This window comes from Lactuca saligna, chromosome 3, assembly GCF_052625555.1.
Source record: "Lactuca saligna cultivar CGN05327 chromosome 3, ASM5262555v1, whole genome shotgun sequence".
Taxonomy (NCBI): domain Eukaryota; kingdom Viridiplantae; phylum Streptophyta; class Magnoliopsida; order Asterales; family Asteraceae; genus Lactuca; species Lactuca saligna.
Window position 1 is genome coordinate 122,556,857 of NC_136419.1, and position 23,415 is coordinate 122,580,271.

Here is a 23,415-nt window from a genome sequence, read left to right on the forward strand (position 1 = left end):
ACCGGGTCAAAGGGTTAAATTGAATACGATTACCGGTATTTGGGACTTAATTGAATAAAAAAAATATATAATGACTAAATCGATTATGATGCCAATATATAGGGACTTTATTGCAGTTGTATATTTTGGAATTGCAGAGAAACCTTCCTAACCTCTTCCATCAATGCTCTGTTGAAAATATGGAAATCAACTTTTATATCATCAACAATGCATAGAAATTATTCTTTCCTCATTCGGAACCAACGTTAGAATATTTCAACATATATTGCATCATTGTTAAAGTAGCCATCCACAAGTTGGTTGTGTCCGACTTTACTATTTTTCCGTAAAGAAGGATTTCTAATTTTTGAATGCGAACGTTTGGCTTCATTTTATTGTAGGTAAGTTTGTGTTGTTCACATAACCTCCCCAATAAATGTCGCTTCCCGCAACGCAAACGTATCGGACGAAGTCGATGACGATGAAGACACTTTCCAATTGTAATTCATAAATATATAGGAGTGTTTGGTGTTTGTTTTGTGGTTTAAAATGTGAAGCATAAATGTTCATTTATAATAGATTTTTTTTAAGAGCCATTAAAAAACGGCCAAGCAACGTTCAAAACAAATGGTGCGGTGTAGCTTTCTTGTGTGGTGGCCTTACCGCACCTCCAAGTATTGGAAGGTGTCGTGTTCATCTCGCGACCGCAATGACACGTCACATATCATAGTGTGCGGTGATAGCCAATCTGATATGAGAAGAACAATAATATGATCATTATTTTATATACGTTATTACTTTCATGGGCGGAACCACATGAGAGCCATGATGGCCCCAAGCCCACCCTCAAATTCTCAAAAAAAATTGCTTTTATATTGTTAATTATTTTGAATAAACAATTTTGTGCAAATATCAGTATAAAATTTCTTTAGCTCAAGTGGAAGTGTTCTTTGCCTTCAATAAGATACCTATGTTCGAATCTACTTGTGGTCAAATTTTTAAACATAAAGCATTTAATTCCCCTTCTTTACGTCATAACTCCAACTTACAAATTTACCAATTTATTTATAGTTTTATTTTCACAATTTAACCCATCTTTTAATTCTTTAACAAATCAGCTTAATAAATTATATACTATGCCCCTTAAATTTAATAAAATTTTATTTTTCTTATTTTAATTAATTTAATTACTTTTTAAGTTTTCCAACTCATTTCTTTAAATTAATTTTGTTTATAAAATAAAAAATTGTATTTAGAGGAACCCAATTTTAGTTTTAGCATAGGGTCTTCAAAGTCAACGGTCTCTCTCTCTCTCTCTCTCTCTATATATATATATATATATATATATATATATATATATATATATATATATATATATATATATATATATATATATATATATATATATATATATATATGCACGCACACACTTTTTTTAACAAATTTAGGAGGAACACCCTAAAAAAAATTTCTGGCTTCCCCCCGATAACTTTACACCAACATTATCACTATGGATGCTTTTCTATTTATATTATTCAAAAGTACATAATAATAGAAGCATACTCAACGTGCCCAACTACCAAACCAATTCCATCCAAAAACGACGCAAAATTTATACTACGTACTCAGAAAGGAAAGTTTACACAAGGGTCCAATTATTGAGTAGCATCGTATAATGCATTAATAGTAACCGTTGGTTGATTAATCAATCCGAGGGGTGACATCAACGAATTCTGGTGCAATTATGTCGGAAATTTTCAGCTGTGCTATTTGATCTCCTGCTTTAAGTTCAATATGTGAACCCGAGTAATTGTGCATAGTAACGGTAACAGGAGCATCTGTGCAGGGACCAATATACCCTTCCGAAACTGAAATGGATTTCTGGGCTAGATCGGGTATAGGAACTATGTAAAAACAAACCAAACCAATCGTACTTATAAGAACTGCTCAGTAAATAATCTCGCAAATAAAAATAATATAATGCTTACCGATCTGAAAAGATACTCCAAACGGTACAGTGAACCTCAAGTCGGTGGGAACCTTTGTTTTTTGCCGATATGGTACAGAGATCGGCTTTGCACTGGATCAAACAAAATAATTAAAACAACAAAAAATTAAACTATATATATTCAATGCAACCTGTTGTTAGTTATGTTGCTGTATGAATCTTATGATTTGCAACTACAAAAGCAAGTTAGTATCAACTTTGCAACTATGGTCCGACTTAGCCCACTTGGCTAACAAGAGTCTAACTAGGAGGTCCTGGGTTCAATCCCAGACAAATACTAACATGGCCGTTAAAAAAAAAAAAAAAAAAAAAATTAACATACGTTGAAAGAATAAATCCAGACGGGAAAACAGCTTCTTCCGACATCCTATTTACAAGCACAAGAGGCGGCACTTGGTCAGTCTTCTTGTCTGCCATGCTGACCTGGTTGTAACCCATCCGCTAATGCGATTAAAACACAAATTTGCATCAAAATTGATTACGTGACACTAATAGCCAATCAGTAGAGTAATGTAACATGTAACATGATCAAACAGCGTAAAAAGTAAAACAGTCAATAAGTGGCAAAAAGTAACACGAATTTCTCGACTGAGATTGTAAAAATCGAACAGCAGAAACAATTAGTAAATGATTTTGTAAATTTATTTTTCCATTTTATCAACACAAATAGGTCCTTACGTGCATCTACATATATCAATTCCAGTAGTTGCAGTTTTATAACAAATATTGTGGTCGTTTGACTTTACAATAACATGGTTAAAAGCATGTAATGCTATATTTGTAAACATCTTTTGCTAATGCCGCTTAAAAGACTGTTAGCAATATATTTTAGAAAAAAAAAAATGGTAAATACAAAATCCGGAGACCGATGGCGTTTTACCGCCACCACATATTCAAAACTGATAGACCAAAAAATAATCAAACAAATGACTAAATCACATTCAGATGGGTATTACACATTAAAACATATTTAATCACTAAATCACAAAGATACAATGATATGGACGTGCCAGGCAAAACGAAACCCTAAAGATATCGAATGACATTGTCCTCCGAAACAGAATATTGGAACAATAAAAAATTTGACTGTGATCAACATTTATATCATAAAAGCAATTCACCCTAATCGAGTCGCTCAACAAAAAAAAAAAAAAAAAAAATCAAAACTGAAACAACATTGCAGTTCAAACATAAATCATCAACATGTGAAGACATAAACATGATCCACTACATATAAATCAGAAGATTGATGCGCAGTCCCGATCGAAACCCTAAAAATTCACAATAACCTTGATTTATTCACTAAATTGATTCAACTAAATCAGCGCCTACGAGATGTTGGTGATTCTTCCGTGTTCGTAAATGGGAGGGGAGGAACAGATAAATCAAACTTAGGGTATGTGTCTGTGAAAAAGGGCATCTAACGCAACAGAGGTACCGTCCTTTTAGAATTTTTTTCTGCGAATTGATTGGTAGTCTAAAGTAAAAATATTGGTTTTGTAAGATTAGTTATATTCAAAAAAAACTTTGTATACTCCAAAATGAAGGTTTTTTTTTTTTTTTTTTTTTTTTTTTTTTTTTTTTGGTATTGGTCTTTCGTAAACTTGAAATAATATTTTTGCCCTATTAATTTTTTTCTGTTTTTTATTTTTTTTTTTAATTTTTAATACTCTTTTAGTTAAAAAATAAAAATCCGGAGGGATTTCAAGGTTCTTTAAAAAAACTCCATCAAAACCATTGAAGCCCTAAAATCGAAAACAATATCATTCCATGGAAATCAACATCTAGTTTAGATTGAAATCCGGAGGGATTTCAAAGTCTAAATCCATAACCTCAAATGAAAAGTCCATGTAATAACACAAAACTAAAACACAAAAACTGAAAAAAATTAAAACTTGCAAATTTGAAACTCGATTAACATTTTCTCCCCTCTACATCTGTCACACCCCAAACCTGAACGGCGGATACATTCGGGGGCGGAGGACGTTATGTACAATATCATAACAATTGAATAGTAAAAAAAGTACACACCATCATAGCATATATTTGAAAAGTTTACATGATTGTTGTATTACATGTTACAAAAGTCAAATACAATATGATGTTGCAAAAGATATTACTAACGCCAGAGCATTAGTCCCCAAAAGCAGTTGCTAACCTGGTTTAGTGATTTCCTGAGAATACAAGTTATTTCAAAGAAAAAGTGTCAATTTTTAAGTTGGTGAATTCATAAGTACATATTTGTATAAATGTATGTCATTTGAAAGTTTGTGTTTGTTTTCCAGAAAATCCGATATTTTCTCATAAAATGAGTTATGAATCTTTGTTTATATAGTATGAATGTATCAAACCAGGAAAAACCTATATTTTCCTAACAGTGAGGATTAGTCTCAAATGTCCAAGACTATGATTTTGTAAGTAAATATGTCATACTTCAAATAATGATGCATAGTTTTATTAGTAAATAAAACTATAAGAAGTTTGGAATTTTGCGTAAAATAATTGTAATATTACTTTTCCCGCAAAAACATAAATACCATAATAATTGTCTATCCTGTGAGTTTTCATAACTGTAACATCGTGGATTTCGGGTATGTTATTTAATTATTTTATATGTGATTTATTGGAGGGACTCGACGAGTTGGTGCCTCGACTCGTCGAGTACAGTCAAGATCTTAGACGCATATTCACGACTAGACTCGACGAGTCGGGTATCTGACTCGCCGAGTTGGTGCTGACGGATGAAACCCTAATTCCCCGGGTTTGAGACCTATTTAAAGGCCTCTATAGCCTTCATTTGAGGCCACACTTCCCCTGAGAAACCCTAATCAGTAGAGAGAGAGAGGCTTGAGTGAGAAAGGAAGGATAATACTTCATTTTATGCATCATTTCAAGGAAGGAAGAAGGAAGCTTGAGTTAGGTTGGTTGGAGAAGCTCTCATCATCCATCATTTCGTCCCAAGCTGCTTTTGCGGGTATAAATCTGGACCATGAAGGGTTTCTACTCTTCCTTTGTTTGTTAGATCATACAAATTAGGGTTTCTACTCTTCCTTTTTGGATGAGTTATGGTGTCTAGGAGGTCCCTTGGTGTCATATGTTTAAGATCTGGACCATGAAGGGTCCAGAGAGTCCCATCTTATCAGCTTTTTGAGGTTTCAATGGAGACTTGAGTTGGTATCATCATATTAAGGGTTATTTATTCATATTTAGCCATTTGGTCAATGCATGAACGTAAAGGTTGCACCTTTACATGACTTATAAGGGCTAGGAGGTCAGATCTATTGATTAGTGAAGCAGATCTGGCCTAAGGAAGTGAATTTGAGCATGTTATAGTCGAGACTCGCCGAGTCCATTTAGGAACTCGACGAGTCGGAGCGAGGTGTCCCGAGTATGATGACTCTGGTGACCTGACGAGTAGGAAGGACGACTCAGTGAGTTGAGTGGGACTATAGAAGTGGTTGGGGACACGAATGGACTCGCCGAGTCGTCGAGAGAACTCGACGAGTCTGGTCATAGTTGACCGTTGACTTTTGTTGACTTTTAGTGTTTAGTCAACCAGGGGCCTTTGGGCTAAGGGAGGGGTAGAAAGGTCTTTTACCCTTCTGGGAACATAGTAAGAGACTTATTTATCCATTAAGGGTCAATGTTGATTAAGTGTGATTATGTATGTGATTAGGCGGAGGCTAGATCACTTTTACTGAGTTCAAGATTTTCTGAGACTTTCCCGAGGTGAGTCTTCTCACTATACATTACCTAGGGTGGTAACCATGAGCAGACCGGAGGGTCTTATGTGTTATGTGTTAATTGTGAATATGTGTATTGTGATAATTGTATGTTATGTGATATAGACCGGACCGAAGGCTCCAACGATATAGACCGGGCCAGAGGGTCCAACGACATTGACCGGGCTGGAGGGCCCAACGATACGGAACTTGAGGGTTCCGCTGAGACACACCGACCGAAGGGTCATATTGTAGCCTTGAGTGGCGTATGTGTTGTATGTGGTATTTAAAGGAACTCACTAAGCATTTATGCTTACCGTGTTGCGTGATATGTGTTTCAGGTACTAGTGATGATCGCGGGAAGGCGCCAACATGATTGTACACATTGTCAGAGAGTTTTTGTTGAGATTCTGGGATTGTTTTTGAGATGATTTATGATACTTATGTTTTTGAGATTACATTATGAGACTGATTGTGATTTATAAAAATGAAAAATTGTTTTGAAAATTTACGTCGTTACAAGTTGGTATCATAGCCTTGGTTTGAGGGATTCGGATGCACCTTTGGGCGTATCTGGACTCAAACTGAGGATTTGAGAAGATTTTCATAATTAGAAATAAATTTTCTAAAAAGAGTAAAGAATTCTGAAAAAAAGAGCAGGAGCAGTGTGTACAGTTAGCCATCGCCCGAACGGTGATTCCCAAAATACCCTTACATTATGTGTTATGAGATATTATGTGAACTGTATGCATGCCAGAGTAGGCTAGTTATTCATGATAGGACTAGAGTGGTCTGATTTGTGATGCCTTAGCCTAGGAGATTTCTGCTACTAAGAGATTACTTCGAGAGTGAGTAGGTAGCAGTGAGGAGCTTATGAGAGGTTGTATATGGTGTAGCCTATATGTGGTATACTTGTGATTTGGAGTTCTGGGAAGAAGACTGGGAATGAGTACTGGTACGTTGTAGAAGGTAGTATAGGGCCCGTACTAATGGAAACATCGCATTAGTAATCAGTCCGAGTAAGATTCCTTAGCAAAACCAAAGAATCAAGTAGGGGTGACTGATCGAGTTTGAGCGATCTTGATCGAGTCTCTGATTATTTTTGTGTTGTATTTCATAGACAACATGGTGGTTACGCGACGTCACAATGGGGACAACGGTACCAGTGGTACCTGTGATGAGGAGATACGGAGGATGATTCAGGAAGAGGTGGCTGCGGCTATTCGGGCGGAGATTCCCGAGATGTTTGGGTCTATCAAGACCACGTTGATTGAGATGTTTGATGAGCGATATGCTGCTCTGACTGATGCTGTTGTAGCCGCTGCCACTATAGTCGTTGCTGCTGCGAGACCACAGGGAGGTGACTCGTTGCTTGTCACACCCCAAAACCAAGAATGGCGGAAACGTTTTGGGGCAGAGGACGTCATGTACAGTATCACAACAATGAAAAGTAGTAAACAAGCAACAACATCATCCATTGCATTAATAATATAACTTAAATACAAGTGTTCTGCCAAATTATAATAGACACTAAAGTATAAACAAAATGAAAGATGATTCTTGAACGAGCTCCATCTTCTCTAAACCTTGCATCGGTACCTGTCTACTGTTGACCTGAGGATACAAGTTATTTTGAAAGAGAGTATCAGCTTTAAAGCTGGTGAGATCATAAGTATTAATGTGTCTTAATTTCTATGTAAGTATTTGTTTGACATGTAATGAAAGACTGGAAAATGTTTTGAAAGGAAGTTCGTGTAAGTATGAGAATGTTTGTAAAACAACTGTAAACGTTTGAAAAACCCTAGAAATCCCTATGATTTCCTAATATTATAAAAGGGAGTCTTCTACCAAGACCCAACTGTTTTGTCTGTTCGTTTCTTGTAAAAGTATGTAATTTTCCCAAGTGTAACTATCATTAACAAAATATAGTTTGTACAATAATGTTTAAGTGAAATGATCACTAACTATATGTAAAGGGTAAATTAATTTAGTATTGTAGTGTTATATTATAGGAACTACTGTTGTACTAACTACCTTAAACCGGATTTATATTAAGGTATTATGTGATAAATTGTACCATACTATCGACTAGGTAACACGACAATGTAGGTCGTAATAAGGTATGACGTTTGGCACCCGCAGACATGCAGGTCCGGCTGTAGCTAGCAGCAAGGTGTAGGATAGTCAATCCAGTATAGATCTATACGCAAACTCACGCTCTCCCTCCAAGATACTCTGGCTACAACTCGGGCCATGAAATTGAAGGCATGCTCCGATACAGTGGATCACAATTTTGTTAACGTATTCATGTATATGTAATGTATTGTTAATCGTTATAGTATCGTTGTATATGTTCTCTTTCTAGTATACTTGTAAATGTAATCATGTAAACATATCTATGTAATAGTATAGTAATGTACTGTAATGTTCTACGTGTGCTAGCTGTAATGTGTGTTCTCTCTCTATCTAGCATGTATAGTAATATATTGTGTGTACTAGCTGTAATGTATGTTCTCTCTATTTAGCAAGTATTTACTCATGAATGAACTGACTCATTGTATGATATCGCGTTCTAGTAATAGTTCTAGTATCTTCCTAAACTACCCATATGGTAGCTTACTAGTAATTTAACTGGTACGTATGAACACGGATGTATACCCTTGCTACCCAAGGGCATTGGATGAACTGGAAGGACCTTTATGACTATATATGTACATATGATATATAACTAATATTTAAACGACCTTCGGACGGTTACTCGATGTCCCACCAGACCACATCTCAAGCGTGGAAAGGAAATAAGGTGGATAGCCTTCCTAAGTCTTTTAAACGTTTCTTATATAACTATACATATATAGGCATGCAATTGATAATATAAAAGCATAAAGTAAGTTTTGTAAAACCTTGGAACATAATTATTATCTAAGAAATGATTGACTTGTTGTCAATCTATAAAACGGGTTGAACCATGGGTTTGATAAAACAGTTGAAGTATCAAGAAACATTTGTTTGAAACACAATTGTAATTAAGTTTGAAATAAAACATACAGAGTAAAATGTATAGTTTAATAAGGAGTTTTAAACATATAAAGTGTTTATGAAAAACATTTGAAGGAAACTGTTTGGTAAAACGCCTAACGAGTAGCCAATCATTTGAATGCTGCTTATTAATCACAAGTGATTGATATATTAAGTAGCATGATTCTACTTGTACCCCCCATAAAGTATTTAAAAACATTTAAAACATTGATTAAGGGGTATGAACTCACCTGTTGTGAGTGGATCAGAAGGAAGTGTCGGATAAGTGCTTGGTGTCAAGTGAAGACTTAGACACGCACAACGATCCTAATAACATATGAGGACATATGTATATAAACAATTAGTTTTTAAACAACCAATAAACAAGTCAAGACACTCTAGGACATGACACACACTTTTTATAAGTGTTATAAGTGCTAAGGAGTGCATCTAAGTGTTGCAGGGAAAGGCTAGTGTGTTTGGGGTTCAAGGAACACTCCTAAAATGAGTTTACTCCCTAAAGACCAACACCCTTTGAGTTTACAGTCATAAACTCCTAACCTTTTGACCATTTGACAATTTGAAGTCTTCTAAGCTATTCCAAGCATTCCTACTTCATGATTTAGCCTTAGGAAGTGTTGTGTGGCATCAAAACACTCCTAAATGGAGTTTACGGTCTAAGGACCATTTTTCATGAGTTTACTACCTTAAACTCATGAGTTTACTACCTTAAACACATAACTTTATGGTTTTTGGGGTTTTCAAGTCCTTAGCTCAATCATGGCACTAGTTTAGGTTAGATTTAGACATAAGAAATAACCATGGGACACTTATGGGACATTTACACACCTTTTGGGGTGTTTACGGTTTTGGGACATCCCCAAACCGTAAACACATAAAAATGGAAGGTTTTGGTGCTTTTTGTGTGATAAAATCTTCAAGGATGAACCTAGACAAGTCCCTAAGGCATTGTGAAGCATCTAGGCACCTTAACACACCATTTTGGCCCTATACTTGGTGTTTACGGTTTTGGGACCTCCCAAAACCGTGAAAACCTTTATCTTGGTGTTCTTGGGACTTTTATTTGGTATAAACATGTATAGCAAGCTTAAAATGACTCTAGGATAGAAGTACTTACATTGTGGAAGCTTGAAATGAACTTTAAGTCCAAGAACACTAGTGTGTGTTCTTGGTGTTTTGGAAAAACTTATCACACACAAAAATGGATGGATTAAAGGATGTACAATCACTAGATTAAGTGATATACTAACTTGAAAGGGCTAGAAACACTTACTAGATTGAAGATTTTGAATAAAAACTTGGATGATACTTGAGAGGATATTTTGGAGTTTACTCTTTTGGTATTTAGGGAGTAAACACAAATGGCTAGTCTTGGGGAGTAAACTCATGCTTAAGGAACGAGTTTACGTTTTTGGGATGATTTTTCGACCCAAACTTAAAAGTTTGGCCGCGAACTTCTAAGTCACGAGTTGTTTGCGGTTTTTAAAATTCAAAACCCGAGACGACACTTTCTTTAACCCGTTCGCTTAAAAATAATATTAAAATAATCAAATGAACTTTAAATTTCTTAAAAATAAGCAATAATGACATTAACTTATGATAAGAGGTAGTTGACTTTTAGGGTTTGACCGAATGAAAATTTCGAGTTGTCACATCATCCCCCTATTAAAGGGAATTTCGTCTCGAAATTAGAATTTAGGTAAGGAAGTAGGTATGAAGGATCAAGTCGAGAGGTGGGAAACTTCCTAATCGATTGGTTCTCGCACTCCTAAGTGAAATCGGGTCCTCGGTTGGTGTCCCAACGAACCTTCACTATAGGGAGGTGACGTTGGTTCGTCCGCTTGACCACTCGGTTGAGGGTCACTACGGTTCTAATACGAAGGCGAGGATCTCGTTAATCTCAATCTCGTCGAGTGGGCTTACGAGAGTCCTAACGGAGAGGTATGGTTTAAAGATCGAGATGCGAAGAGTAAAATGTATGTTACTGAGTTCGTGGAGTAGGTTTAGTTTATGGGATACAGGACCGATTCTGGTAAGAATCTCGGAGGTCCTAACTATCTTGGATTTAGCTTTCCACGCTTTACGAAACATAATAAGCCATTCCCAGAGTGAGACTTCCTAAAGAATTTGGTCTCTCACTTGGAAATCCAAAGGTTGTTTCTCTTGCTTAACTTCCCAGTCAAGGGCCACCCCCTGCTGGGACAAAGTCGTAAGGGTGTCTGTGATTTGCGAGTAGTTCTGGATGAACTGCGATAGTAGGTCCGTAAGACCTAGAATTTGGCGAATTCCTGTCAGCGTCTCTGGTGTCGACAAATTCTCAATGGTTTTGATAATTTGACAGAGTACTCAAGAAATTCCACATCACTAATAGTGTGTCTTAGGAAATTTTGACTCTTCAATTCCAAAACTCGTGTTCAGAGAATGTTGCGAAAAGTATCTCCGAGGGTAATGTTTTCGCTGGTTCCTTCTTACTACGAGGGCAAATAAGTAATTCGTTACATGGAGAATGACGAACCGATCCAAGTAAGAAAGACGAACTCTATTCATTAAACTCATGAATGCTTCAGGCATATTGGTCCTACCCGAGGGGTATCACTACGGACTCGAAGTGTCCGCATCGAGTTCGGAAGGTAGTCTTTCGGACATCCTTCCCTAACACTCAAACTGGTGATATTCGGATGACAGGTCCATTTCTGAAAGTAATTCTTTCCTTGCATTTGCTCAACCAATTCATCTATGCGAGGCAGAGACAACGATTTCTAATGGAAAAATCTGGACGGAGCCCTCGATAGCCGAGGCGCATATGATGCAATTCGTCGATCTTTGGATGAGTAAGGCCGGAGCTCTCCAGGGTGAGAAGCCTAGTCTTCCAATTCTATTTCTGCGTAGTTCGCTAAGTTGTTCGGACTTTTCTTGTATCTATGTAGGTGTTTAGACTGAAGGGCAATCTGTTTACAGGAGTCTTACTGGGTTCTAAGTTTGTTCACATGACGATGCGATTACTCTCCGTTCTGAAGTTCATATTAGAATTCATACATGGTTTCACAATCACAATCTCGTGTATACGAGTCGTATTTAATTAAGATTGAAAAGGTAGTCGAATAACTGATTCTTCTTTAAGCTCACATCCCTTCGAGGAAAAAGAAGTTAAAGTGGAATCATCAATTCTAAACCTGTAGAACCTTGATTATATATCACTCTTATGTATACATTCCTCAGTGATAGATCAACCGCATGAATCCTTGGATTAAACTTGACGTACTGCATGAGTGGTACTTCAGGGATTTCTTCGGAAAAGAAAAGAACTATGAGCTACTCCTCTCATTAGTACTTCGGTGTTCTGAAATGATGGTTTCGCTAAAAAGACATTTATTGATAAAGAGATGTACGTACGAAACTAGTTTCGTGCGGATCACAGTGAATCTAGTTGTATGATAATGTCGGAATCATAAGGAAGAATTTAAGACATTAGATTTGAACATAAGGCGTTACAGACAAAACACAACCGTGCAACCATCAATAGAGTTACAGTACTTTAGACTTTACTACAAGACCATTGCTGCGAACGAGGTATACTACAAAAGACGAGTATACGCAGCACGAGCATCCCTATACCGACAGGATCTTGCAAAAGGTAAAACTCTAGGTGGACTATTTTTGGATGGTTTATAAGTCTATTATAACGAAACGCCTAAATTACATTAACGAGGGTCTGATGTAGTTTCTCCTGCAGTTGTGATCCTGAGAATCTTTCCATCAGTACCCGAGTTCATCGCTATTGGGTAATCCTTCTTGAGGTGTCCAATTTCACCGCATTGGTGACATATCTGGACTACACCCACATTGGTGGTGGAAGTGAGGTGTTTAGTCAGTGTTATGTGGACACGAGTGCCTTCCTCATTACTCCACCTTGGAAATTGCTTCCTACAACGTTCGGCTTTATCACTACTTTTGTGTGTAGGGTTGGTCCCGATGACAGGGACTTGAGTGATGGGTCGTGCTGGTGCTCCACAGTTACGAGCATGGTGCCCTATGTTTAGGAAATTGCAACATTGCATCTCATGGCAAGCCCCATGATGATGGAAACTACACTTATCACACTTTGGGAGTTTTCCCTCGTATGGCCTGCTCAGTACGGGGATGGCAGGGGTTTCCACTTGTTGTTGCATGGTAAGTTTTTGGGATTTCTTGCGTTCTTTCTGGGCTTGACGCTTTCGTTTCTTGAATTCTGAGTTATGGCTTTGTGAGCCTGCGACTGTTATCGTTTATTGGCTTACTGGATTGATACTACGATCGGGATTTCCAACCCCATCATCGGTATTGCTTGCGTTGATAGCGCTTCGATGCGCAAGGACATCTGTCACGGCAACCATCACAGAAGTTGTAACCGCGGTTTGAAAGGTAGAGGCGTCCATAGGAAAGGCAGAGGTTTCGTTGTTTGACTAATTTATTCCTGATGACGACATGCTTCTAACACGAAAGATAAGGATTTTGTGAGCGATTCTGGTTGACCCTAGATGTACTTCGATTTGTTCAAGTAACAAGTAAGAGCATGTTCTCGAAAGTTTGACCTACATCCCTATGATGCAGTCCTAGTACGGATTGGAGGTATGATCACAAAGGTTTGACCTACATCCCTATGATGCAGTCCTAGTAATGAGTGGAAGTAAGTTCGTAGAATGGTCACAAGACGTTTATGGTTCAAGCCGAGGTATTGATGGTTGGTGAATAACAGGATCCAACCACTGAAAGAGACTTGGAAATGTCTCCGGAGTTAAATTAATATAGTCCAATGACTTGACTAAATCCTGTTTTAGATAGACTCCAATGAAAGTATGATAAGAGTACTTGAATAAAGAATGACATAGAAGTTAGCCAACTGTCAATATCTTTGATATTCATGACATAAAATTCAGGAAAAATAACCTTGTAAAAGGTCTTACATCATATCCAGAGAAGATAGTTCTTGACAACATAAAGACCTAACCAAAAGTACTTACAGTACATGATAGTTTCATAGAAAATGCCACATCGGGCAAAGACAGAAAAAAAAAACGATTTCTTCATAACAAGGAAAATAAAGTAAAGCATCTACTATTGGTGACGGTCATCCCTCTGGTGAACTCTCAGTTCAGCCAGTTGATGTTCCACATCAAGTAGGTATCTTTCGTACACCCTCTGGCGTACACGGAGTTCTATGACTTCGACTCGTGATTCGGCTAGTGCTTGAAGCAGGGCTTCATGGTTTCTGTCAAATCTCTCACGAGCATCTTCTAGACGAATGGTATGGAGGGTATGCATTCTCGCATCGGCGACAATTTCTGTGATCTGATGTAGGGCTGTCCTGCCTTGAATCTCATTTTGGGCCACTCTGCGGACCAAGATTGGCAAGATTCTGTCTACTGAGCCCCCATTGCTCAGGTCATAAAAGCTTCGGTCACCATTAAATGGAATGGGCTGATCTTGTCCTTGGCTCCATGTTTCCAAGCATTCCACGCATGGAGGCGTCGGGCCATGAAAAGCCAGATGAGGGTTAGGAATTGGAACGGGAGCTGCCTGGGTAGGTTCTCAACCTCAGGTTTGGAGTTATCATCATCCGAAAGGTCTTCATCATGGTGATCATTCATAGGGATAGGATGATCATTAACTGGTTCTTCTCCAAACCAACCAGCAATGACTTTGTTCGGGAGATACTGGTTGCCGTTGGGATGGAGTCCAGCCATGTTATCTCCGCAAGAATTGGGGTAAGAAAATAATTAGTAGACAAACTATCTAGATAATTACTTAGAAAATCTTCATTAGTTACATCGCTATTTGTGAAGTGCATACCAGTTATATGTAATCGAAACAGGATAGGCCTTCGAATAAGTGACCTTAACTCCAAATTTACACAGAATGAGGCTGGTAGATCCAGAAACAACATTTCATTCTCTTCATTTTCTGGTAATCAAGTCTATAACTTGACCAATGGTTTCTTAGATCTATTTATTTCATCTTTATGAGGGTTTTTGTCAAAGAAGCTTGATCTATGGGACATGGACGTCCCAAGCAAGCTCTAAGATGTCATCTTGGCCCTTTTGAGCCCAAAGGGCCATGCTTGGAAGAAAAGGAAGGAACTTATGTGTCAAAACAATATCTAAGGCCTATATCTATGTTAGTATGCTTTAGTTTGGAATACTATGGCTTTTGGATAAGAATCTATGTGTTAAGGAGTTAGGGTTTGAGCTTAATCATTTTAGGAAAGGTATTAATGCGTAAAGTTGGAAACTTTACTCCTCTATAGTATTTCCAAAGTGTATACGAAGTTTGGGGCTTAGATCTGAAGTGTAGGGGCTTAATTTGTTAAGGTGGCCCAAATAGACTGAGGGACTCGGCCAGTCCAGGGAGGGACTCGATGAGTTGAGGTGAGCTGTCCTGATTCAGATTATGGTAGAACTCAACGAGTTTGAGGATGACTCGACTAGTTGATTCATCAAATCGCGACCATTGAGTAGCCAGGGAACTCGGCGAGTCAGGGGGTTGAATCGACGAGTTGGATCGCGATTTCAGGATTCTGATTTATAGAACTTGGTGAGTTGGTGGCACAGCTTGGTAAGTTGAGTCAGCTCGGAGTGTTGACTTTGACCGTTGACTTTGACTATGGCCAAGGTTGACGTAGTTCAACTTTTGAGGACATTTTAGGACGAAGTGTTACTTCGGTACTGATAGCTCGGGGAGTCGAAGGATCAACAGTTTGGGTAATTTCTAGTTAACAGCCAGAAGATTGTTGGGTTTTGAGCATTCTAACACTCCTATGGTATACATGCAACCCTAGATTCTTTGGATCTATGTTTTCTATATTATACATGCATAGATTCAATATTCCAAAGCATCATCCTAACTAGCATACAATGGTGTAACTCCCCGATTCTCAGGTATTGTTTAAATAAGAATTTAATTGATTTCAAGGTCTACTCGACGAGTTGGTTGTCCTACTCATCGAGTAGCAGCGGGTTAGGACGCGTATTTAGTGGCCTACTCGCTGAGTCCACGAAGGGACTCGACGAGTAGGAGCTGGCAGATGAAACCCTGAATCATGGGGTTTTGCACCCTATTTAAAGAAAAATAAGCCTCCTTTGGGCTCTTTGCAGTCCACTGAGAGCTCAGAAAACCCTAATTCATGTGGTGATCCATTCTTGTGTGTCTAAAGCTTTGGAGAGGAGATCTTTTGAAAAGAAGAGCTTAGAGGACAAAAGGCTAGGGGAAAGGAAGTGTAGGAATCAGAAATCTACCTCATATAGCATCATTTGGAGGTATTAAATCGTCACCTATACATCATTGGTTATGATGATTTTGTGGGGGATGAGCTAGATCTGAAGTTGCAACTTCAGATCTGAACCCTTCTTGGGGTCTAGGTTCATAAAGCTTTGAGCTTGGTTGTGAAGGAAGCCTTCCTTGGGTGTGAAACTTCATTAGAATCTTGGATTTGTCTGTAAGAGCCTCTTTATCCATGCATGCATGTAAAGTTTACAACTTTACGTGACAATCATGCCTTGGAAGCCTAGATATGTAATTTGGAGCTTTTGCATGGCCTAAAAGTGTATGTATGACTAAAGGACTGAAGGGACTCGGTGAGTCGCATGGATGATTCGGCGAGTCAGATGAAGATAGGCCTGGACCCGACGAGTTGGATGAAAAACTCGGCGAGTTCGATGAAGGATGATGTAGACTCGAGGAGTTGTATGAACAACTTGGTGAGTCGATTAAAGTTCCCCAGTTGTCGGATGCGCATGAACTTGTCGAGTTGCAAGAAGGAAAACTCAATGAGTGGCTTTAGAGTTCCAATCGCGAGCCTTAGAAATCGATGAGTCACTCCGGTGACTCGGCGTGTGGTCAGGTATTTCAAGGAACTCGGCGAGTAGCTAGGGGTACTCGGTGAGTTAGGGTCAACATGGACTGTTGACCTTGACTAATGACTTTGACTTTGACCAGAGGTTGACTAGTTTACTGATGGGGTACCTTGAGAGCTTGAGAACTTACAGTATGGTTATGCTATGGTAATAGGTGGTGGAGTTTGTGGCAGTGATCCGAGGGTTGAAGTTTATCTACCGAGTCGACATCTGCAAGGTGAGTTATCCTCACTATATCAATAGGGTCTAAGGCACAAAGGTCGGCCCTTTAGTTCTTATTGTTATGGTATGCTACATGTGGTTATGACCTATTAGATCGGAATCAGAATAGAAAGTATGTTATGCTCTTATGATCCATTGGGATTGATATGTTAGTGACGTGCTAGGTCAGTGCTCTGGTTATGAGAGATTTCTATGATTGGTGATTAATGAGATAGATATGTTAGATGTTTGTATATGCCAGTATATGTTAGTTATGTGCACATCGTTATTTGGTTGTTGCTTGGGTTGAGGCGGTCCTGCTTTGTGTTGAAGGCCAGCACACCCTATGAGCGGTCCAGAGAGACTGTAGGCCCACGTGGCGGTCCAGTTATGCTGAAGGCTCGGGACAAATTCAGATAGACTGTAGGCCCTGCAGGGCGGTCCAGTCAGGCGGATGGCCCAGTATGCATGTTGTTGATTGTCTGTTACTGATATGGTATTATCGGTGTGGTATTGGTTTTTTGGGGGTAGCTCACTAAGCCCTCAGGCTTACAATTTTCAGTTTATTGTTTCAGGTACTATAGGAGATCATGGCAAGGCAAAGGCGTGACCGTACCGCTCCTCATCCTGGTGATCTGGTTATTGGGACACTCTGATGAATAATGATTGAAAACATTTTGTAAACAAATACTATCTGGTTTTATTTATGATTGGAAAAGTTTAAATTTGGCTTAAATTTTTGGGTGTTACAAGTTGGTATCAGAGCCTTGGTTTGAGTGAATTGGGGGAACACTCGTGTGAACCCAGTCTCAAATCAAGGGAATTTTCGGAATAAATTCTAAAATGGTTTTCAAAGTAAAGGATGGGGGATGCAGAGGGTACGATCGGCCGGAGCCTGTAAGTAACCCCCAAAATACCATACATTTATTTGATATTATGATATGACAAAACAACATGCATGATATGACAGAACAACATGCTAGTGTTAGGCTAGGAATCTTCAGGAATTGCATGATAGACTTGCCTGATTATATGATACCTACTAGCCTAGGGTTTCTTGTATATGGAATTGACATCATAACTGTAGGTGTTTAGTGTATACATCACGGCTGTGTATAATGAAGATCTTATAGCCTGAGAATGTCTGATTCGACCTTAGTGTAGGATTGGATATTCGAAAGTCTATCGGGTCCAACGTTATGTGTGGCTAGCATACACTAATGTTGCAGGGTTGGTGAATGTTTCATGGATGTGTGACTTGTGGAAGCTATAAGACCAGTGGCGAGATAGTCGATATTCCCCTAGGAGTGAGGGTTGAGTGCATATTATGTTAATGATAGTATTAAGGCATTTTGGTGATACTTGAGACAAATATGGGTAGGTGCGGAAGGTAGTATGGGCCTGTACTATTGAAAGCACAGGACCCATATGTGTAGCAAGGAAGTCACAACCCCTAGGGTGGTGGGAATTGGTCTCCTGATATATGTTGCTTATCTGACGTCTTGGTTATATTTTCAGTATGGTGGTGACGAGACGTTTTACTACTAGATCCGAATCAGGATGAAGATCGGGAGACGGAGGGTCGAAGGTGCCAGTAGCACCTGAGCCTGTGGTATAGATAGGGACAGAGGAGTTGGATGATAGGATCCGAGAGATTCTACACGACGAGATTGTTGCAGCATTCCGAGCACAACTGCCAGAGATGTTTGGATCGATTAAGACCGCGATGGTTGAGTACTTTGATGAGCGATATGCAGCTCTAGCAGAGACAGTTGTCGCTGCAGCCACATCAGCTGTAACCGCGAAAGGGGTTGGAGGAGGACCCGGCAGGGCAATCTAGTACCGGGACTTCAATAACACGAAGCCCCCGACGTTTGATGGTACACAGGATGCGATCAGGGCTATGAGGTGGTTATCTGACGTGGAGGGCTGTTTCTTCACGTGTTCAGGTCCTACTGACCAGAAGGTCAGGTGTGCCCTGAACCTGCTGAGGCTTGGGGCAAAGGATTGGTGGAGATTGACTTGGGAGTAGTTTCGGGATATTTTCCGCACCCACTACGTTCCACGCGTTGAGCGGGAGCGGCTTGCTCAGGAGTTTTTAACATTGAGGCAGGATGGGGAGTCAGTGATGGAGATCAATCGTATATTCAGGGCTATGTTTTGCCTGGAGTTTGCTTCAGAGCAGTCTCAGATGACTCATTATCTGAGTACGCTCAAGACTGATATTCAACAGTTTGTTGCTACGCAACGTTGTGAGACTCTTTTGGATCTTCAGGAATTTGCGAGGCGGCATGAGTTAGAGTTAGAGCTACAGTTGAAGGAGCAGCGTCAGGTTCTGGCACAGTCTCAGCCGGCACCTAAGCAGTCCAAGATCGCTGATACTCGGACAGGGGGTCAGTAGAGTCGCACTTGTGGAAAGTGTGGTAGGGGTCATTCTGGGGTTTTTGGAGCAGGAGGTGGTTGCCACAACTGTGGCAAGGAAGGGCACTATGCCAGGGACTGTCGCCAGTCCGCCCCTCCAAAAGATATGAGGATTTGTTACCATTGTCATTAGGTTGGTCACGTGAAGATAAACTGCCCGCAGCTCGCTGCCAAGCGAGACGCAGGGATCCGCACCGACTACTTTGAGGATGGGAGATGGGAGGCCAGTCAAGGTGGAGCCTCCAAAGGCTCAGGGGCGCGCCTTCTAGCTCACGGCCGAGGAGGCCAAGGTAGCACCGAATATGGTTGCCGGTATGTTTCTATTTTCTATTTTAGTTATTGTATATATGTTATTCTTATCGGTGGTACCTGTGTTTAGGTACGTTTTTAGTAAACTCTTTGCCTACTTTCGTTTTATTCGACTCGGGAGCGAGTCGGTCGTTTGTCTATCAAAATTTCAGTAGAGAGTTCAGTGTGTCGGTAGATGAGCTTGAGTATCCGTTGTGAGTTTCGATCGCCAATGAGCATGAGGTTTCTGCTTCTTTGGTCTACCGGGGATGCGAGCTGCTGGGTAAGCAGTTTATTCGCCCGAGTAGTTCGCCCTGGGGAGCACCGATCCTCTTTTTCAGGAAGAAGGACGGTTCGCACATGATGTGAATTGACTATAGGGAGGTGAACAAGTTAACGGTGTAGAACTGTTATCCACTCCCAAGGATAGATGATCTTTTCGATCAGCTACAAGGTGCATCTTGGTTTTACAAAATAGATTTGAGATCCAGGTATCTCCAGTTCATGGTAAGGGAAGAAGACGTGGAGAAGACCATGTTTCGGACTCGTTATGGTCATTACGAGTTCGTGGTGATGCCGTTTGGGCGCACCAACGCGCCGCAGTGTTTATGGATTTGATGAATCGGGTTTGAAGACCGATGCTTGATCGCTCGGTCATTGTGTTTATAGATGATATCTTGGTGTATTTGAAGACCCAAGAGCAGCACGAGGAGTACCTTAGGGAGCTGTTGTAGGTTCTACGACAAGAACAGTTGTATGTTAAGTTCTCGAAGTGTGAGTTTTGGTTACGAGAGGTCCAGTTCCTCGGACATCTCGTTAACCAGGAGGGGATTTTGGTTGACTCGGTGAAAGTCGAGGCGGTTATGCTGTGGGAGATTCCAAAATCTCCCTCGGACATCAGGAGTTTCTTGGGATTAGTAGGGTACTACCAGAGATTCATCGGAGATTTCTCCAAGATTGCAGTACCCCTCACTCGTCTAACGAGGAAAGGGGTGGATTTCCGGTGGGGCCCTGAGCAGCAAATGGCATTTGAGACCCTCCGACGGTGTTTATGTGAGACGCTAGTGTTAATGCTCCTCGAGGGAGTCAAGAATTTTGTAGTATTTTGTGATGCATCCATCACAGGACCGGGGGCAATCCTCATGCAGAGGGAACGAGTGATACCCTATGCATCGCGGCAACTGAAGCCACATGAGACGAGATACCCTACGCACGATATTGAGTTGGGAGCGGTGGTATTCGCTCTCAACATTTGGAGGCATTATCTGTACGGGGTCCGATGTACTACATACACAGATCACAAGAGTTTGAGCCACATCATGAATCAGCCGAACCTGAATATGAGGAAGCGCAGGTGGCTGGATGTAGTCAAGGACTATGATTGTGATATCCTTTACCATCCTGGTAAAGCGAATGTAGTTGCGGACGCTTTGAGCCACAAGTCAGTTGGGTCTTCTACCCTAGCAAGGTGTATGAGGATAGCGGTGGATACCCCGCTTGTGAGCTTGATTAGGGATGCTCAGGTTGAGGTCATGAGACCAAAGAACTGGAAGTTGGAGCAGATTAAGGGAAAGAGCACCTGGTTTGTATAGGATAGCCGTGAATTATTGACCCGACACGGTCGGTTTTGGGTTCCGATGTCCAGAGGAGTCCGACAGACAGTGATGGAGGAGGCTCATAAGTCTCACTTTTCTATACACCCGGGGGCCACCAAGATGTACTGCGATCTGAGTTTGAGTTACTGGTGGCCCGGTATGAAGCAAGAAATCGCTTGGTATGTTGAGAGGTTCCTGACCTGCCGGATGGTCAAGGCCGAGCATCACAGGTCGCATGGTAAACTGCAGCATCTGGAGATTCCCATGTGGAAATGGGACCAGATCACGATGGACTTCATTACGAAGTTGCAAAGGACGATGAAGGGGTTTGATGCTATATGGGTCATCGTGGATTGGTAGACCAAGAGTGCCCATTTCTTGGCCATACGGGAGAGTTCGTCGGCCGAGAAATTGGTCGACATGTACGTCAACGAGATTGTCTATCGCCATGGGGTTCCAGTCTCCATCATTTCTGATCGGGATGTCAGGTTTACTTCCCATTTTTGGCAGAAGTTCCATGAGGAACTTGGTACGCAGCTGCACTTTAGTACAACGTTCCATCCGCAGATCGATGGACAGAGTGAGCGAACCATTCAGACCCTCAAAGATATGTTGAGGGCGTGCGACATTGACTATGGTGGGAGTTGGGATTCCCACCTACTGCTTGCAGAGTTCGCCTACAACAATAGCTATCATTCCAGTATTGGCGCCCCGACTTTTGAGATGTTGTATGGTCGGAGATGTAGAACCCCAGTCTGTTGGGGTGAGGTTAGACACATAGTGATAGATCGGACGGAGGTAGTCTTGTAGACTACCGAAAAGATCCAGCAGATCAGACAGCGGCTGCAGACCGCTCATAGTCGGCAAAAGAGTTACGCTGATAGACGCTGATTGGATTTAGAGTTTCAGGTTGGCGACATCGTACTTCTGAAGGTCTCGCCCTGGAAGGGTGTGATCCGCTTCAGGAAGAGGGGAAAATTGGGTCCCCGTTATATTGGGCCATTTAGGATCATTGCTAGGGTTGGCAAAGTAGCTTATAGGCTAGAGTTACAGGAGGAGCTCAGCCGAATTCATAGCATGCTCCATGTTTCGCAATTGCAAAAGTTTATTATGGATCAGGAGGCAGTAGGATCGCTGGATGATATTCAGGTCGATGAGCGCCTCAATTACGTAGAGAGGCCTATGGCCATCTTGTAAAGGAAGAAGAAGATTTTGCGGAACAAAGAAATACCTTTGGTGAAAGTGCAGTAAGAACATCGGTGGGGATTCGAGTGGAGATGGGAGCTGGAGGTGGAAATGCGAGAGCATTATCTGACATTGTTTATTCCACCAGACTTCGAGGGCAAATTCTAGTTCAATTGGGTGAGAATTGTAACGCCCCGATTCTCAGGTATTGTTAAAATAAGAATTTAATTGATTTCAAGGTCTACTCGACGAGTTGGTTGTTCTACTCGTCGAGTAGCAGCGGGTTAGGACACGTATTTAGTGGCCTACTCGCCGAGTCCACGAAGAGACTCGACGATTAGGAACTGGCAGATAAAACCCTAAATCCCAGGGTTTTTCACCCTATTTAAAGAAGCATAAGCCTCCTTTGGCCTCTTTGCAATCCATTGAGAGCTCAGGAAACCCTAAGTCATTTGGTGATCCATTCTTGTGTGTCTAAAGCTTTGGAGAGGAGATCTTTTAAGAAGAAGAGCTTGGAGGACAAAAGGCTAGGGGCAAGGAAGTGTGGGAATCATAAATCTAACTCAGATAGCATCATTTGGAGGTACCAAATTGTCACCTTTAACTCATTTCCTCCTAGACCTCTTTTGGGTGAGACTTAGCGTTTTAAGGCTTGGTTATGATGATTTTGTGGGGGATGAGCTAGATCTGAAGTTGAAACTTCAGATATGAACCCTTCTTAGGGTCTAAGTTCATAAAGCTTTGAGCTTGGTTGTGAAGGAAGACTTCCTTGGGTGTGAAACTTCATTAGAAGCTTGGATTTGTCTTTAAGAGCCTTTTTATCCATGCATGCACGTAAAGTTTGCAACTTTACGTGACAATCATGACTGGGAAGCCTGTATCTATAATTTAGAGCTTCAGCATGTGCTAAAAGTGTCTGTAAGACTAAACGACTGAAGGGACTCAGCGAGTCGCATGCATGACTCGACGAGTCATATGAAGATAGGCCTGCCCCTGACGAGTTGGATGAGCAACTCGGCGAGTCCGATGAAGAATGATGTAGACTCGATGAGTTGTATGAACAACTCGGTGAGTCGATTAAAGTTCCC

At 40.6% G+C, this 23,415-nt stretch overlaps 1 protein-coding gene across 2 annotated transcripts; it reads right to left on the bottom strand.

Annotated features, from left to right (window-relative positions):
* Positions 1-1,634: 1,634 nt before the first annotated feature.
* On the bottom strand, positions 1,635-3,390 carry LOC145033924 (deoxyuridine 5'-triphosphate nucleotidohydrolase-like). Of its 2 annotated transcripts, none has more exons than XM_078982402.1 (4): positions 3,277-3,390; positions 2,310-2,410; positions 1,968-2,059; positions 1,635-1,883 (listed from the first exon to the last, which is right to left on the bottom strand). In XM_078982402.1, exons 2-4 carry the CDS (start codon positions 2,402-2,404, stop codon positions 1,681-1,683), a joined length of 390 nt encoding a protein of 129 aa, XP_078838528.1. In that variant the 5' UTR covers positions 2,405-2,410; positions 3,277-3,390; the 3' UTR covers positions 1,635-1,680. The 2 variants fall into 2 exon arrangements, with proteins under 2 accessions (XP_078838528.1, XP_078838527.1); XM_078982401.1 differs by having other exon boundaries at positions 2,310-2,428; positions 3,277-3,378.
* Between the last annotated feature and the right edge of the window lie 20,025 nt (positions 3,391-23,415).

Bases quoted from the DNA above. Each gene is read 5' to 3' on its own strand.
- LOC145033924 (XM_078982401.1), bottom strand. From the start codon at position 2,425: ATGGGTTACAACCAGGTCAGCATGGCAGACAAGAAGACTGACCAAGTG. The intron at 2,060-2,309 runs GTATGTTAATTT...TGTTTGATCCAG, and splicing joins TCTGGATTTATTCTTTCAAC to TGCAAAGCCGATCTCTGTAC. The intron at 1,884-1,967 runs GTAAGCATTATA...GTTTTTACATAG, and splicing joins TGGAGTATCTTTTCAGATCG to TTCCTATACCCGATCTAGCC.